At 38.6% G+C, this 16,626-nt stretch overlaps 2 protein-coding genes across 9 annotated transcripts in view; one reads left to right on the top strand and one right to left on the bottom strand.

Annotated features, from left to right (window-relative positions):
* The window catches only part of MAGI2 (membrane associated guanylate kinase, WW and PDZ domain containing 2), a 1,359,941-nt gene that overhangs the window by 1,061,649 nt on the left and 281,666 nt on the right, over positions 1–16,626 (top strand). The gene's annotated exons all lie outside the window — the stretch shown is intronic.
* On the bottom strand, positions 10,942–11,524 carry LOC131829301 (NEDD8-like). Its single transcript, XM_059170950.1, is given in 2 exon segments — positions 10,942–11,324; positions 11,326–11,524. Coding segments are annotated over 2 exon segments (237 nt in total). The 5' UTR covers positions 11,454–11,524; the 3' UTR covers positions 10,942–11,215.

Below are 16,626 nucleotides of genomic sequence, written 5' to 3'. Positions count from 1 at the left end.
GAGTGTTTCAACCTAGTAAGAATGTTTCAGTGGCACCTGGGTGACTCAGTTAAGCATCTGCCTTCAGCTCAGGTCATGATCCTGGGGTCCTGGGATCGAGCCCCTTGTTGGGTTCCCTGCTTATCAGGGAGTCTGCTTCTCCCTCTCCCTGCCTCTCACTCCTGCTCTCTATTGCTATCTCCCTCTGTCTCTCAAATAAATAAATAATAATCTTTTAAATAAAGGATGTTTTAATAACTCCTTAGTCATAAGGAATTGAGGCTAATTTAGGTAATATGGTGAACAAGGCTTCTATAAGTTTTATGTTTCTAAGAGTCAGTATCTACATGCATTTGAACAATTGCTCAGAGACAATTAAGTTCTTAACTTCATAATTTGTATTTTCTTTGGGGCGTGTTTTATGATTTCCTTTTTAATTTTTTATTTTTTTCAGGGAGAAGTGGTAGCAATAGGATTTATTCTGTATTGCCAGCAAAGTTCATACTTGTCAACAACTCGGTGGGATGGGAAAGGGAAAGAATTATATGCTAAAATCTGCAACATAGAGAGGATGCAAAGTGCTTCAGTCATTGATTAGCTGCCAAAAGGAAGAAGCAGCAGCTTTGTCTTCCATCAAATTCTTCTGGGTTTTTCCAGATGGGAGAGCAACCGCAAATGGGTGAAAGTTATAGAGAGACAGATTTTGATTCATTATTTAAAAAAAAAAAAAAATAGCTTAATGACAGTGCTGGGTTGTCTAATAATAATATTCGTTCTTTGAGTTTAATGGCAATGTGCCAAACTCCTAATATATAGTATCTGATTTAATCTCTATAGTAACTTGGTGGAATAGAGATAATTATTCTTATTTTACAAACAAGGAAACAAGTTCGGAAAAGTTGATTAATTAGCCCAAGCTCACACCACTAGTACATGATAAGGTTGAGATTCAAGCTCCTATTTGACTACAATGCTACTACTTTCTAGAATAGTCAGCTCCCCAGAATTGGAAGTCTTACCAGAGTCTGATTAATCACTTCTCAAGTATTTCTGCTCTGGTTGGAGGTTGAACCATTTGACTCAAAGTCACCATCTCTGAGGGGCATTATCATGATACCCCTTCTCCACCTGCCTTCTCTTTCTTCCCACCCACTCCCCTGACCCTGGTTTTCTTGAATAGTGTGTGTGTGTGTGTGTATTGAATTTAATCTGTAAAACATTTTGTATTTTTTATTTATAAAGAAAGACATTGAGGGAAAGTGCTAAATAGAAGAAAAACAAATCTGTTCCCTTTTCACTGTTCCTTTATATACCCTAGTACACACATCTCATATACCCTTGTCTAGCTAGATAAAAGGAAAATTCAAAGTCAATAAAGAGAATGAATAATATTTTATAATATCATGGTTTTTTTCCCTAGCCATATGACCCAGTTTTTTTGCCCCCAAACCCCACTGATTTCAAGGGGGAGTGGAGCCAGTAAATATATATAGAAGCTGTGCTGTTATGTTTTGTTTTATCAAAAAATGGTATCTGGTATTAAGAAGTATTAAACTAAAGGTGTTTCAAAGCTTCTTGGAACAAGAATACCTATCCTATAATTTTTTTTTAAGTATGTCATTTAGAAAACCAAGTTGTCTAAACAGAGAACTTAGATTCCTAGGAAAATTTCACATGATTATTGAGGTTCAAATGAAACTATGTTTTGTGAAGGGAAACCTATGAACACATAAAATAGACATAATCAGCCCAAGGGGTAAGTGATGAAGTAGGATTCCAAGGCAGGTCTCTGAGGCTCCTAATTCCAAACTACTTCCCCTAGAGAAGCACTTTGAGACTTCATTTAGTTTCAAGTATGGGACAGATGAAGGCATGTAGTATTACTGAGCAAGTGGTCCCAAGAAACTTGATGTCTTCTTAAGACAACAGAGGACCTGGAAACGTCCTTGAGGTTTTTACATCAATCCAAACATGTTATATTTCTTTTGCTTAAAGGAAAAAGTCTGAATGTCCTTTGCTCACATATGTAAGATGTTAAAGTGTAAAATGAGGTCCTCGGAGGAAAATTAGTCACACAAAGAGTGTCGTTACAATGAAATACTGAGATTTGCATCACACTCTGTTCATGTGTTGAGACCCAACTATATGTTGGGTAGCTTTGCCCAGTAGACCTCTGGCATTTACTGGGATAAATAACACGGTGACTATAAGAAATATTTTGGAAACTGCAAAATATGCTTCAGTTGTAAGTTAGTTTTATGATGATTTTACATTCCTGAATATTTTAATATGCCACTTTCTCCATTTTAACCTACTGTGCTGATGTGCCTTCTTATCTTTTCCCTTCTGGGTGTTGTCAATCTGTCTAATTAGATTATAGGCTCATTAGGTGGAGGCCAATGGCTAATTCCATGTTTAGTACAGAAACAGGACACTGTTGGTATTTAATCATCCATAGTCTCCTGTTCTGGCTCGGCAGGGTATAACAATACATCTTCTGAAAGCTCAGTAGAGTGAAAATTCCCCTGCAGAGGGCAAGAAGAAAGCAAGAAGGACAAATGAATTTTCATTCAACCCTTGAAGAGTTCTTCTTTTTACGAGAGTATAATAGCTAAGCCACTAACCTATAGAATGGAAAATCAGCCTGAATACATGTAAAAGAAAAAAATCAATATGCAGTAGCTGTTTTATGCAGCACTGTTCAATTCCAAAAGAGCTGACAGTTGGTGGAAACAAAAAAAAAAAAAAAAAACCAAGATGCAGTATGCCATTTGGGAAAAAAAAAGTAAAGCAAATAATTCGTATGTGGAACTTTTATGAGTGTCTCAAAACTGTTTAAGGAAAGCTAACTGAGTATTCCTTGGAGAATCATGAACGACGTAAGACTAGGGAAAGTATAAATTTACCTAGTATATAGGTAAGGGAAACACACACACAGTGAAGCTCCAGGATTCAGAGTTTATCAGTTCTGGGGCCAGAATCCCTGATTACTCATCTGCTATCCTATGTAGTTTATAAAATCTATAGGGATTTAACAGTATCTGCTCTCTCTGGGGTTTGAATTTAAGTTCTGCTGAAATTCTTAATAAAAAGAGTTTCACATTTTCTTCTTCTTGTTGGTTCGCAACCAAGTTTACCTTGGCTTCTTCTGGAGCTTTATTTAGCTTAATTGACAGTATCTGCTAAGGTAGACAGAAAAAAACAAAAATTATTCACTTCCCATTGATAGGTGAATTCTGTAAGCGTTTACTGATAGAGTTGCTAAAAAATTTCTACTGCTAACCTCTTTTATGATAGATACACCAAGGATTACAGAGTTCTTTTTCTTGCTAGCTAAGTAAGGCATTCCCTCTGAAAATATCATTAGCACCACTTGGGGGTCATATAGAAATCAGCTTAAGGATCTCAGAATGTTTAAAGAGCTTTATCTATAATCTCCTCAATGTAAAGGGGAAAAATGCAATGTAAAAGATGAATGCTTATTTTTGTGTACCCAGTGTCATTACTGAGCTAAAATTTGATGGAAAAAAAGGAATATAAGCTTTTATTCATTGCTTGCAATGCCTTGAAATATGGAAAAAAGTAGAGACAACTTTGTATCTGAAAGCATTTCCATCCAAAGTAATAGCTGTAGGGAATAAATGGACACTTTGTGAAAGAGATTTGGCTCTTAGCAATATGAACAAGGGATGTAATTAGAATGTATTGTCCATTCCTGAATATCTTTTTAAAATATACTTAAATATTCAAGTGAAGTCTTAGGTCCTTGATACATTAATTGAACTATAGATGTATACTTATTAACGCAACTCTAAAACCTTCATGATAAATACTAACTTTGAAAACTGAAAAAAGGTGGGGGATGGCAAAGTATCACAGATACTTCTCTATCACTCATAACACAGATAGACTGCTAAGAAACTTCTCAGCAGGCATCCCAGGCCATATGTGTGGAAGTGCCGAGACCCAGATACCCCTCATGCAACAAAGTATCTACTGTGATAGATTGTAGAAATAACAAATCTTCCATTGTGGAAGAGGTTTCAAAGAAGAGTATATTTTGGAGTGAGTCGAGGAAAGTATAGGAAATTGTTGAGGTGAAGCAAAATCGATACTGAGAAGAAAGAAGAGAAAGGAAGAAAGAGGGAGAGAAAGAGAACCATAGCTTCTTCCTGTAAGTGGAAAGCATGTTTGTATACCTGCTAACTAATTCCCAAGTGAAAAACTTAATACCATAAAATGAATAAGACAGAAATGAAGTAGAATCAGAAGAGGGGAAAAAAAGACCCCTGATTTTAAAGACTTAATTTCTTAGCCTGTTCATATACATTTAATCCTTATTTGAACAGCATATAATTCTGAATATAATGGAGTCTGAGCTAATTGGCTGAGAATGATAATATCCTTTAAAACTAGCTTCTGGCATAATGTCCAGTCTTTGCCAGGCCTATAATTACTGATGTGTGTATGTGAGCAAGGAACTATGTGATTTGGTTGGGCTCAATAGGCTAGTAATAATACCCCTGATCAGTGTTTGAAATCCTCCAAGGAAGAGCCTCGTATGAATAGCATGACCCCATTCTATAGAAAGCAGTGCTTTTGAGAAATGAAAGGAATGACAGAGTATATGAACTCCATCATCAACTTGTATTTCTGAGAAAATGGCAAAATATGCAACCCTGCCAAGTATATGCCCGCTAATGTGATTCATTTTGGATATGAGTTAACACTTCAGCACACAGATGTCCAGATCCCAGATGATGTCTCTCACTTAATACTGGCTCACATTACTTAATGATTTCACTTAGTTGTGTGAAATCAAAATGCAGAACACTTAATTACAAGTGGGAGATGGTAGAAAGTGCTAACAGGACTGTTGACTCGGAAACTTGGGAAAGTAGCTTCTTACTTTCTTGCCTCAGTGTCCTCTGCCCAGTAGTATGATGATTAGATTATGTCCGAGGTCCTCTCCAGTTCTAAAATCATATAAATGGACAATTGTGAACCACAAAATTACAAATGTTGGTTTAATAACAGCCTAAAATTGTGGCCTTTAAATGACATGTCCAAATCAGCAAACTGGATGAAGTTCATTCACGAAAAAGGGGTATGATCAGCAATTAACTCTGGGAATCGGTGTCCTGTCCTCTAACAGAAACAGCCACAATATGTTGAATACAGTCCAAGAGAATCAAAACATAAGTCCCGACAAAGGCAGAGTCAGCTCATTTTATGATTTCTTTCTTTCTTTTTTTTTTTTTTTATGATTTTATTTATTTACTTGACAGAGATCACAAGCAGGCAAAGGGGGTGGGGGAATCTGGCTCCCCGCTGAGCAGAGAGCCTGATGCGGGGCTCGATCCCAGGACCCTGAGATCATGACCTGAGCCGAAGGCAGAGGTTCAACCCACTGAGCCACCCAGGTGCCCCTCATTTTATGATTTCTAATGAATACATGCACAAGATACTATATAGCCTAAAAATGACATAAAATGTTTAATTATCCCGCAGCATGACTTGGACACACTACACAGTCTCTATAATTGAAAGAGCAAAGAATGATGGCTAAAGTTACCAAGCAAAAGGCAGCAGACTGAAAAAAGTCAACTCAGAGGCCAGGAGGCCATGTCTGGACATGCCCCTTGTTAACAGCGATAAACTGTTACTAATAGAGCCAATTCTAAACTTTCTAAGCTATGGATCATTGCTCTCCCGGGCTGGCTGTGGTCAGTTCGTATTATAACTGAAGTCCATCTTCATACTGTCACACAGGACCTTCTTTCTCTTTGCATTTTTCTTTTCTTGATATTATAATGATTCCTTGGCAAATTCTCCATCCTACAAAGTTCCATTGTTCTTCTGTGTCCATCCTGCTTCCTCTCCCATTGCCACCACACAAACATGCACAACAAATCAGAACTGCTACTTCTGAGGTATTTTTTTTAACTCCATAGGTAATATGCCAATGCCAAGACTTAAATTATTTTTTTTTAAGATTTTATTTATTTATTTGACAGAGAGAGAGATCACAAGTAGGCAGAGAGGCAGGCAGAGAGAGAGAGAGAGGAGGAAGCAGGCTCCCTGCTGAGCAGAGAGCCCGATGCGGGACTCGATCCCAGGACCCTGAGATCATGACCTGAGCCGAAGGCAGCGGCTTAACCCACTGAGCCACCCAGGCGCCCAAGGCTTAAATTATTTTTATAGGAAATGAACATTTCATATTGGTCTGCCTTCTTAATCCTATAATACAACTTCCTTTCTTTCTGCCTGTTTCTAGAGAGCTGTAAGCTTGAAACCATGGTACTCATGAAAAGTAATAAAGAGACATTAGTAAATATGTGGGGCGTCTGGGTGACTCAGTGGGTTAAGTGTCTGACTTTGGCTCAGGTCCTGATCTCAGGGTCCTGGGATTGAGCCCTGTGTTGGGCTCCATGCTCAACAGGGAGCCTGCTTGAGATTCTCTCCCTCCACCCCTTGCCCTGCTCTTGCCTGTGTCTGCACGCTCTCTCTCTCTCTCAAAATTATTCTCTCACAAAAATAAATAAAATCTTTAAATACTTAATATGCATTAAATGCTATTAATATGTCATTATAAAATACATGTTATGTAACAAAACGTCCATAGCAATACTGTGCATCCCAAGAACATTCTATGTGGCTCCTAAGCTACCTTTTGAAGTCTTCTGCTGGACATACACTAAGGCAGAGTGCAGTTCAGGAACTGTCACTTATAGAAGCAACTTATCTTTGAACTATTATGCACAAGACTTCATTTGGATAACACATGTTACAGAAACATAGAGTTCAGTTGCTCTTTTTAATATAAGTGGGGAACGAGCAGTCTTTCAAAGTGAACAGCATCTTAGGATGGGTTAATTTAGTGTAGGTTGATTCATGTCTCCATGCTAACTCATGTCTCTAGACCTCCCAGTCTCTTAACTTTCTTTCTGTAATTTATTTTAGGTCACAAATACAATAATTTTTTTAAATGCCATTCTAAAAAAAATCACTGTGGTACCAGAGGACCTTATATAATAGCAAATAAGCATATGGTTTTTGTTTTGTTGTTTGTTTTTTTTTTTTTTTTTTTTTTTGTCTCTGAAAAAAGAAGTGTTGTCTTGGATATGTGGATACAGCCTTAAATTAAGAAAAGTAAATAAACACCCTGCCTGCCACTGTGCATGATAATTCACAAAAGCATGGATACTTTTTCTTCCACTGATTTCATCTTGACATTTTTTTTTACACCAAGAGCAGAATTCCCATTTCTTTTATTAAAATGTCATTTTTATGTTTTTGCCTACATATGTAATTAGATTTTAATGTTTACTTTGTATTGGAATCTTTGTTCCTATTTTTTATTATTCAAGTTGGAAATGCATATTTGATGTTTTGAATTGACAACTACATTGATAAAATTTGAATTTTTTTTAAAGATTTTATTTATTTATTTGACAGAGAGATCACAAGTAGGCAGAGAGGCAGGCAGAGAGAGGGCAGGGGGAAGCAGACTCCCTGTTGAGCGGAGAGCCCAGATGTGGGGCTCCATCCCAGGACCCTGAGATCATGACCTGAGCCGAAGGCAGAGGCTTAACCCACTGAGCCACCGAGGCGCCCCTAAAGTTTGAATTTCTTTATGTTATTAAGCCTTGTTTCCAAATCATCCCTTCATTGGCCAAAATATACCCAGTGTTTTATTTTCTCTGTGGTTGAACAATTTTTTTGTGGTACTTTTGGAAGTAGCTAAAATTGACAATTTACCTAAAGTCATTGCAGAAATAAATGTTTCTGCTACATAAGAAATCTAGTCCTAACCATTAAAATGCCTAAATTTTACTTAGTATTTCTGTTAGGTCCCCCAATAATGGGTCAGTGATCAAAGGAGCGAGACTGATACAAAGCGAAGGTCAAGCAAAGCTTTATTTCCCGCCAAGCATCAAGAATCAAACCAGCCGGGGCTGTCTCTTACAAAGAGGCGACCCCTCCCTGCCTTACAGACGAACCTTTATAGAGCAAAGGCCATGTGGTTGGGCCCCACCACACAGAGGTGGCCAATGAGATTGTAACACACAGTGAAAGCTGCACAGTCATGCTAGGTCACACACGTGTGGCCAATTGAATTACAATTTACCCTAGTAGATATTTTAGCTATCTTACCACCTTGGTCAGAATTGGCGCCCAAAAGGCGGGACCCACACTCATTGGTAGCTAGGGAGACAGTATGCGGGCCCCACTGATTGGATGTCTCCACCTGGCCTGACCCACCCTTGTATTTGGGCTTTGTTATCTGGGACTGGTTTCCCTGATGTGCTTTTAAGTAAGTTCCAGGGATTGGGGGGAGTGGGGGAGAGGCAGGGTCAGTTTAAGTTTTATTGCATCAACAACAAAATCACTGTTGAACCAGATGTAATTGTTCTGACTAAATAGACCCTTACATTTCTACATCCACATTAAATGTTTCTGTTTTTTAACTTAAGAAAAAACATTAGCATTTGAAACCAAAACTTACAACTTTTTATTAGTGTGTGATTTTCATCCACACTTTCCATTTCAGCTCAGTTTGCTCTGGTTGCCAGTATGTAAATTCCCATTTCATGTAATACTGTGTTCAGATTAGGAGGTCCCTCCGTCCCTTTAGCAAATTAAGGATTTGTAAAAAAGTGCCAAGAGTTTGCATACTGACTTCTTAAAGTTCGAAAGAAAGCCAGAACGTTTTTCCAGTATGGGAGCGCTCACAAAGGTATTCTACCTCTGGATTTATGATTCAAAGGATACTACATGCCCTCATCTTTGCCTCCTTTTTGACATGCCCTTATCTTTGCCTCCTTTTTGACATGAACTTAGGCGTAAGCCAAAGTTCTAATTCTAAAAGTTTCAGTTGTCCCTTTTATCTCTATCATGTTGGCGTGACCTTCCATATGCAAATACCATGAAAAATTCTTGATACCTATGACTTTCCTCTCCTCACATCCAGCCCCTTGATCCTCTGCGGTTTGGCTTCCAAAACCACTGCTCTACCCTGCCTCTGGTGTCATCTGCCTCTGTCTGCCAAACCCTGAGGCCTTGATTCACTGTTCTTGAACTCTGATAAGTATTTAACATTGCAGACCACACCCTCCTTGTTCGGTGACACTGAGCAGCGGACCCCCCTTTCCCACCCCTTCAAGTGCTGCTGGAATCTCTTATCTTCTCACTGCCCCTGGGGATTACCATTCATTCAGCCTCCTCTTCTTCTGTCTGTATTTCCTGGAAGATTTCACCCATTCTGATCCTACGCTACTTGTTAGCTGTGTCAGGTAAGGCAAGATATTTAGCTTCTCTGGACCTTATGATTCTCATCAGCAAACTAGGGATACTATTTGATGTAAAAATCGAATGAGCTGGCACTTTGAAAGCACAGAAAACAGTACCTGTCACATAGTAAGTCATTCGTTATTAGCCGTCATCATTATTTTTCACTTTATCACACTTAAAGCTTCATGTTCATCTTTGATTATGTTTCCATATTTCCAGTCACCTTTAAGATATGATCAACAGAATACTCCATCAACATCATCTCAAACGCCGACATGTCATAAACAAAAGTCTGTTTCTTGGGCTGTGTCCCCTTCTCAAAATGGCTTATTTGTTCAAATACCCTCTTTCTATCACTGATATTACCATTCTTTATGGAATCAATATTAACTGGTAATTTAACCTTTGTCTCTCATTGTCTAATTTAACTTTGCCACTGAGCCTCTCAGATTTTATGGTTCTATTTTGAATTCATTAAGTTTTGTTACTTCTCAGTGTTCCACCTTGGTCCAGATCCTTGTCATTTTACACTTGGATTAATCACTCTTCTCTACTCCCAGCATCTTTATTCCAACCAAATAAGATCTTATAAACACCACTTTTAATGTGTCAGGATCTGGTCAGTGTTCTTCTACTCAAGAAGTTAGAATCAAAGGAATAAAACTACACCAGCAATTATTAAAGAATTTAAAATAGCAGAGCTGATGTCACTTTTAAAATACATATTGGAAGAGAGGGGAACCCTTCTACACTGTTGGTGGGAATGCAAGCTGGTACAACCACTCTGGAAAACAGTGTGCAGGTTTCTCAAAAAACTGAAAATAGAGCTACCCTATGACCCAGCGATTGCACTACTGGGTATATATCCTAAAGATACAAACGTGGTGCTCCAAAGGGGCACGTGCACCTGAATGTTTATAGCAGCAATGTCCACAATAGCCAAACTAGGGAAAGAACCTAGATGTCCATCAACAGATGAATGGATAAAGAAGATGTGGTATATATATACACAATGGAATACTGTGCAGCCATCAAAAGAAATGAAATCTTGCCATTTGCGAAGACGTGGATGGAATTAGAGGGTATTATGCGTAGCGAAATAAGTCAATTGGAAAAAGACAACTATCATATGATCTCCCTGATATGAGGAAGTGGAGATGCAATGTGGGGAGGTTGGGGGTAGGAAAAGAAAAAATGAAAAAAGATGGGATTGGGAGGGAGACAAACCATAAAAGACTCAATCTCAAAAAACAGACTGAGGGTTACTGGGGGCAGGGGAACAGGAGAGGGTGGTGGAGATATGGACATTGGGGAGGGTATGTGCTATGATGAGTGCTGTGAAATGTGTTAACCTGGCGATTCACAGACCTATGCCCCTGGGGAAAAAATACATATATGTTTATTAAAAATTAATTAATTTAAAAAAATGCATATTGAAAACTTAAGGTGATAAATTAAAAACTTATTTTAGCTACTTAAAATCTGGCATATATATTATTAAATTTTTATAGAAGATTAAGAAAATAAGCAGGAAGGATCATAGAACTGCTCCAGCAAACACTAATGGAGCACACAAAAAGGCAAACATTACTACTTCTGTGACTACTACATTTATAATAATGGTAATACTTTCAGACATTTATTACCTACGTTACACTTTGCAAAGCATTTTTTTTTCCAGGAGGTCAGGAAATATTTTATTCACAACTAGGGACATGGCCATAAGAGAGGGAAGCACACAGGACTGCAAACTAAAACCCAATAGCCAGCAAGGGCCCTTTGGGCCAGAAACCCTGCATCCTGAGGTCCTCACGGTCTCCCACCAAACAAGACTGGGCATCCAGGAGAAGGGGCAGTGGATCTGGTGTCCCACAGAGTGAAAGGATATATGATGCCTCATTCCGAGAGACAGGGTGAGGAGGTAAAATGGAGGGAGGGTCCATCACTGCCTAACATCACCTCCTCCTCTCAGAGCCAACACCAGATGGAGGACTAAACCACCTAGGATCTTATAATCAGCTGCTGTCTTCTCATCATTCTTCTGTTTTTCACAGCCGCTGCGGCTATGGAGGGATTCCCTCTTTCTCCTCCACATGCTCCTTGATTCGCTCCACCTTGTCTGTAGGTTCAGTGTCAATTCCAATCTCCTTTCTGGTCAGCATCTTCACTTTAATTAGCATCTTCTTCCCAGTTTGGAGCTCCACACAGATACTTTGCTGCTTCTACCGCTGCAGTCGCTGCTGCCGCTCCTTTGCAAAGCATTTTGACATAAAGTATTTCATTTACTTTTCACAATTCAATGAGAAGAGTATTGATATTAATCTATTTTACAAAATTAAAAACTGAGCCTCACAAGGTTAAACAGCTTACTAGAGATCATGCAGCCGAGAAGTGATGGAGGCAGAACTCAAACTCACGTCAGGTTCCATTGCACTATTAAAAGACCTCAATAAATATTTTTTAACAACTTACTGCATTTTAATAACTTAATAATAGCACCTAGTGAAAGCTGAGTGAGTGAGTGAATTATTAGATAGACTATAATAATTCTAAAGCTGATTATTTAAATATATTAAGATTGGGGCACATTATATGAAGAAAACTTAGAATAGTTCCCTAAATAGTGGATGTCTAGCTGCATTGAATATTGACTTTCAAAGGGCACCCTTTGAAAATTACCACCCACAAAATGCCTTGTCTCAGATTTTCATGGACCTCAGTGTACTGTAGTCATGGAACATCCAAGGGGAAAGTTGTGTATAGGAAGAAAACAGTGAACATAGAAAATAGGGCGTAGAGAAACAGACTACTATGTATCGATCCCTATCCAGAAAGACAGTGTGTCCAAAACATGGGTAGAGTTGGCCTCACAGTGGCCTGAATACCTTGTCCCATCCTTTGCTCTCCCACCCCTATGTCCTAAACAAGCTTTTGTTTTCCCAGATATCTTGATATGCAAAAAAGAGAGTGCTCCTCACTGAAAGTGGGTTATAATTGAATGAGCTGGCAGTCTGGTTTTATACTGATTTCTCTTGTTAGTGTTTGAGTATCACTAAAAGTCGGACTATTTCAGGGTGTCCTCAGAATGTCCAGAAGGGCTGAGAACCAGCTATCTAGACCATAGTGACTTAACTTAGGTATTGCCTTCCCAAGGAAGTCTTAGCAGCAAAAATCAAGTTCCCTTATAAAACATCCCCACTAGAATACCATTGTCAATGAATCTCACCACTGGCGTAGTGAAAAAAAATGCTGAATATTAGAAATTTATTACATGAAACTACCAGAAATTTAAAGTGAGGCTTAGTTCTGTTTGATCCAGTCGCCTGATTCCCATTAAGTTGATTCAAATTCAAGTCTTTAATTCTCCTATCTAACATATCTCTTGGGGCGCTTGGGTGCCTCAGTCAGTTAAGCATCTGCTTTGGGCTCAGATCATGATCTCGGGAATCCAGGGATTGAGCCCCAAGGTACACTCTCTGGTTTCTGCTTCTCCCTCTCCCTCTGCCCCTCCCCCTGCTTCTGCACACACTCTCTCTCTCCTCTTCTCTCGAATAGATACATAAATAAAATCTTTAAAATATCTCTTATTCAGAAATCTGATGCCTTTTTTAAAAAATATTTTTTATATATTTGACAGACAGAGATCACAAGTAGGCAGAGAAGCAGGTAGAGGGGGTTGGGGTGGGGAGCAGTCTCCCTGCAGAGCAGAGAGCCCCATGCGGGGCTCGATTTCAGGGCCCTGAGATCATGACCTGAGCTGAAGGCAGAGGCTTTAACCCCACTGAGCCACCCAGGCACCCCATGATGCCGTTTTAACTGTCTCTTTTTACCTTATTTAGCTGTTTCAAATACCTTATTAGCTTTGGCCAACCTGGATCCCTCTCTTCAAAGACTTGTCATCTTGGCTCATTCTAGTCACTCCTAAAAGAAGTTTTAAAACTTTCTGTTATGGAATATTCTAATCATATACAGAAGTAGAGAAAATAGTATAATAAATCTCTATGTACTCATCAATCAGGTTATTAACTCTTAGCCAATCTGGAAGGATATTAGCTCTTTCCCAGTGTTTAAATTCATCAAAGTCTATCTCAAGTTCTGTGTTCTACAATGACCTTGCCCTCTTATTATTGCATCCCAAATTTGATCTATTGCCTTTCTGACTTTTTATTGGACAGTATTAGTGTTTCTATTTTGCTGTCTGATGAAGTTGGTTTTTTCTTTTTCCTTTCCTGCTCCTAGTCTCTAGTATAAGCTCTCCAAATCCACAGGGAAGTCCCATATGCATTTTTTATGCAGAGCCACAACGAATATAGCATGAACTTCACTATAGATAACTTCAAAAGTAAACCTAATGAGCTACCTAATTACTACTTGGCAAAAAGGGAATATAGTGTCTAGAAAAGAGTAAGTAATATCATCACTTTAGTGCTACAAAGTATTTGCCCCCAGTGAAATTCATTAGCCAAAGGATGAGCAATCATTTCCTTTTTTTCTAATAACTGTCTTCATAATTAACAGCTTGTATAACTGTAATATGGGGGAAATACATAAAATCTTTTTACAAGCACAAATAAAATTAGCCTTTATTTTATAAATGTTGTCTTTTGAATATAAAATAGTCTAAAATTATAGAGTTGACAGACAAATCTATGACATTTAAGTGTTAATGTCTTCTTTCTTTTTCTTTATGTGGGATTAATATTCATGTAGTTCAACTGACATTACCTAATGATTACAGAAATTATGAAGATGAAACAAAAGTTAATTTTCCTGGATGTACTTTATACCCTGGGAAGAATGCTAATGGTAGTTTAAAGCATTTGGACCTGAACTGGACATATGTATCTTTCTACTCATTTGGCTATTTTAAATAGGATTTAAAACACTCGGGTGAAATTATTTAGAAATTTCTCAGTTGCAAATTACTTGGCACTGACTATTAATCTACTAGTCTTACGTAAACATTATTCCCAAAACCATGCCAATGACTCCCAGGACCCTAAAGTGAATTGTTGATTCAAGATCAAGCTGGCCTTCATGCCCAATATGGAATGGCCAGCATGAACGTGTGAAAATGTGACATATGGATAGCCCACTCTTTCCACTTTCCCAGAATTTCCAATATTTAGAGTCTCATTGAAGATTTCAGCAAAAGAAGAATACAGTCATTTGGTGCTGAAATTAGTGCATAAAACCGTAATTTTATATCCTGGGGAGCTTCTGTATCATAGCATTTAACTAATAAGCTTCATTAATATTTGGCAGTATATCTTTTATTTAAATGACTTGATGACAGTTTCAAAGGCAAGTACACTCTGGAAGGCATTTTATTTTATGCCCATAGTTGGAATGTGGACAAGAAACCAGTGTCGCCTAGTGAAGCAGTAGCCAAGTGAAAATGGGTTTAAATTGAAGAAACGATAAGCTTATCAAAGGGCTGTTATCTTAAAGGCAGCCGTCTAGGAAAAATACATAATGCAGCCCTCATTCTGCCCTGTGACGTACTTTACTTCTGTTCATCTTTCACATAACCGATGATTAGAGGGAGAGGAGGATATAAAAGAGTATCTGACTTGGGCTTGCTTGCCCTTAGAAAGGCCTGCTAATTAGCCTTTCAATTAAGTAAAGAGAAGGCTTTCAAGTCTTTGGTAACAATGAAGTGAAACAACATTAGCACATCCACTTCAGCTCCGTTCAGCAACACACGGAGTCTTCTCTTTGTTACCACACCAGTCCATTTGCAAGTGGGTATTTTCACACTCTCTGATTCAATTTGTCCAAAATGTGATTTTTTTTTTTTCCTGGCCAGAACCGATGGTCTCTGAAAAGCCAGGTCATTTAAGATGATGAATGGTTACAAAAGTTATGTCACATTGTTTCTGGTACAGATAAGTTCTTCCTTTACATTACATTTATTTGTAAATAATCAGAAATGTATTTCACATTTAAAACAGTATTTTAGCCTAATTCTCACAATTTTCTTAGTTTTGAAATGACTGTATTCCCAATCTAGAATGCTTAGAAAGTGGGGGTGGGTGGGTGGGGGAATCATGGGCCAAATAGCAAGGAAAGGAAACCCGTATGTATACAGTACCATGGAGAATGCAAAGGGGAGACCTTCAAAAAGAGTCCCTTTCCCCTAATTCCCCCTTGCAAAGGAAGTTAGAGCTTATGGTACTCTGTTATTTGGAAAAGGGATTTCAAATTCTGAGATGCTGACTAACTTCTAAGGATCTTGAGTTACTTTGTATATTCTCGTAGAACTCTGTAGCAATTTTAATTGGAGAAGGTAAGTCATCAGACCACTGGCTTCCTTCAACAGATACTCATTGATATCATTGGCCCCTATGATCAGGCACCAGCTCCACATGGTGCCCTACCCTGGAGAGTCAAAGAGCCACCCATGCTCACTACCCCATGGAGTCCTCTGTTCAGTAGGAGTGATGGTACAAAGAGTCACCAGAGGAAGCAGAAATGCCATTTAGCTGGTGGCCAACCAGGTGACAGTTCATTAAAGCAGTAACAGTGGAGTTGTGTCTTGCACAATAAGCTTTTGAAAGGCAGAGACACATGCTAAATGGAGGAAATGAAATAAATAAGTTATTGCATGACAATTCATTTAATAAATATTTATTGAGTCCCTATTGTAAGCAGCCAGTCCCTACTTGGATTCTTGAGATAAAACATCTAAAAATAAAAACATGGGCTCCTGCACTAATATAGCTAGCCATCTGATGGATAGAAATAGGAAATAAAAATACAAACTGATCTATCATGTAATAGCAGAAGGGCTACTCTATTCCAGCCCATTCTCCTTCCTGATGTTCTCTGGGAACTCATCAAGCATGATCTTGCCTCAGGACTTTGCATTTGCCATTCCCTCTGCCTGGAACACTCATTTTCAAAACACTCCCAAGGCTCACTTCTCTCACCCCCTTCAGACCTCGTTCAAATAGGCCCCTATCTGGGAAGACTTCCTTACTAAGTAGCAAGCACCATTCTCCCTTCTCTGCTTTGATTTTCACCATGGAGTGAATTTTCATCTGGCATGCTCTTTAATTTGTTTATTGCCTCTCTCCCCCGTGGTAAGTAAGCACCACGCAAGAAAGGCATTTTGGCTGCCTTGTTTACTGCTCTACCCTCAGTACCAAGGACAGTATCTAGCACACTCAAGAAATATTTGTAGCATGAAAAAATATAATGAAAAACAAAGTAGGGTCAAGGTGGCTAAGTGATTGATGTGTTGCTGTGTTATGGGGAGGCAGGAGAGTAACCTTACTAAGGAGGTGATATTAAAATTCAAACCTGAATAAAAGGAAGGAGGAAGTCACACAACTATGTAAGAAAAGGGCT

Source organism: Mustela lutreola, chromosome 4 (genome assembly GCF_030435805.1).
Source record: "Mustela lutreola isolate mMusLut2 chromosome 4, mMusLut2.pri, whole genome shotgun sequence".
NCBI lineage: Eukaryota > Metazoa > Chordata > Mammalia > Carnivora > Mustelidae > Mustela > Mustela lutreola.
The sequence above is the reverse complement of the archived record's forward strand: the minus strand, read 5'-3'. Positions and strand labels throughout refer to the sequence as shown.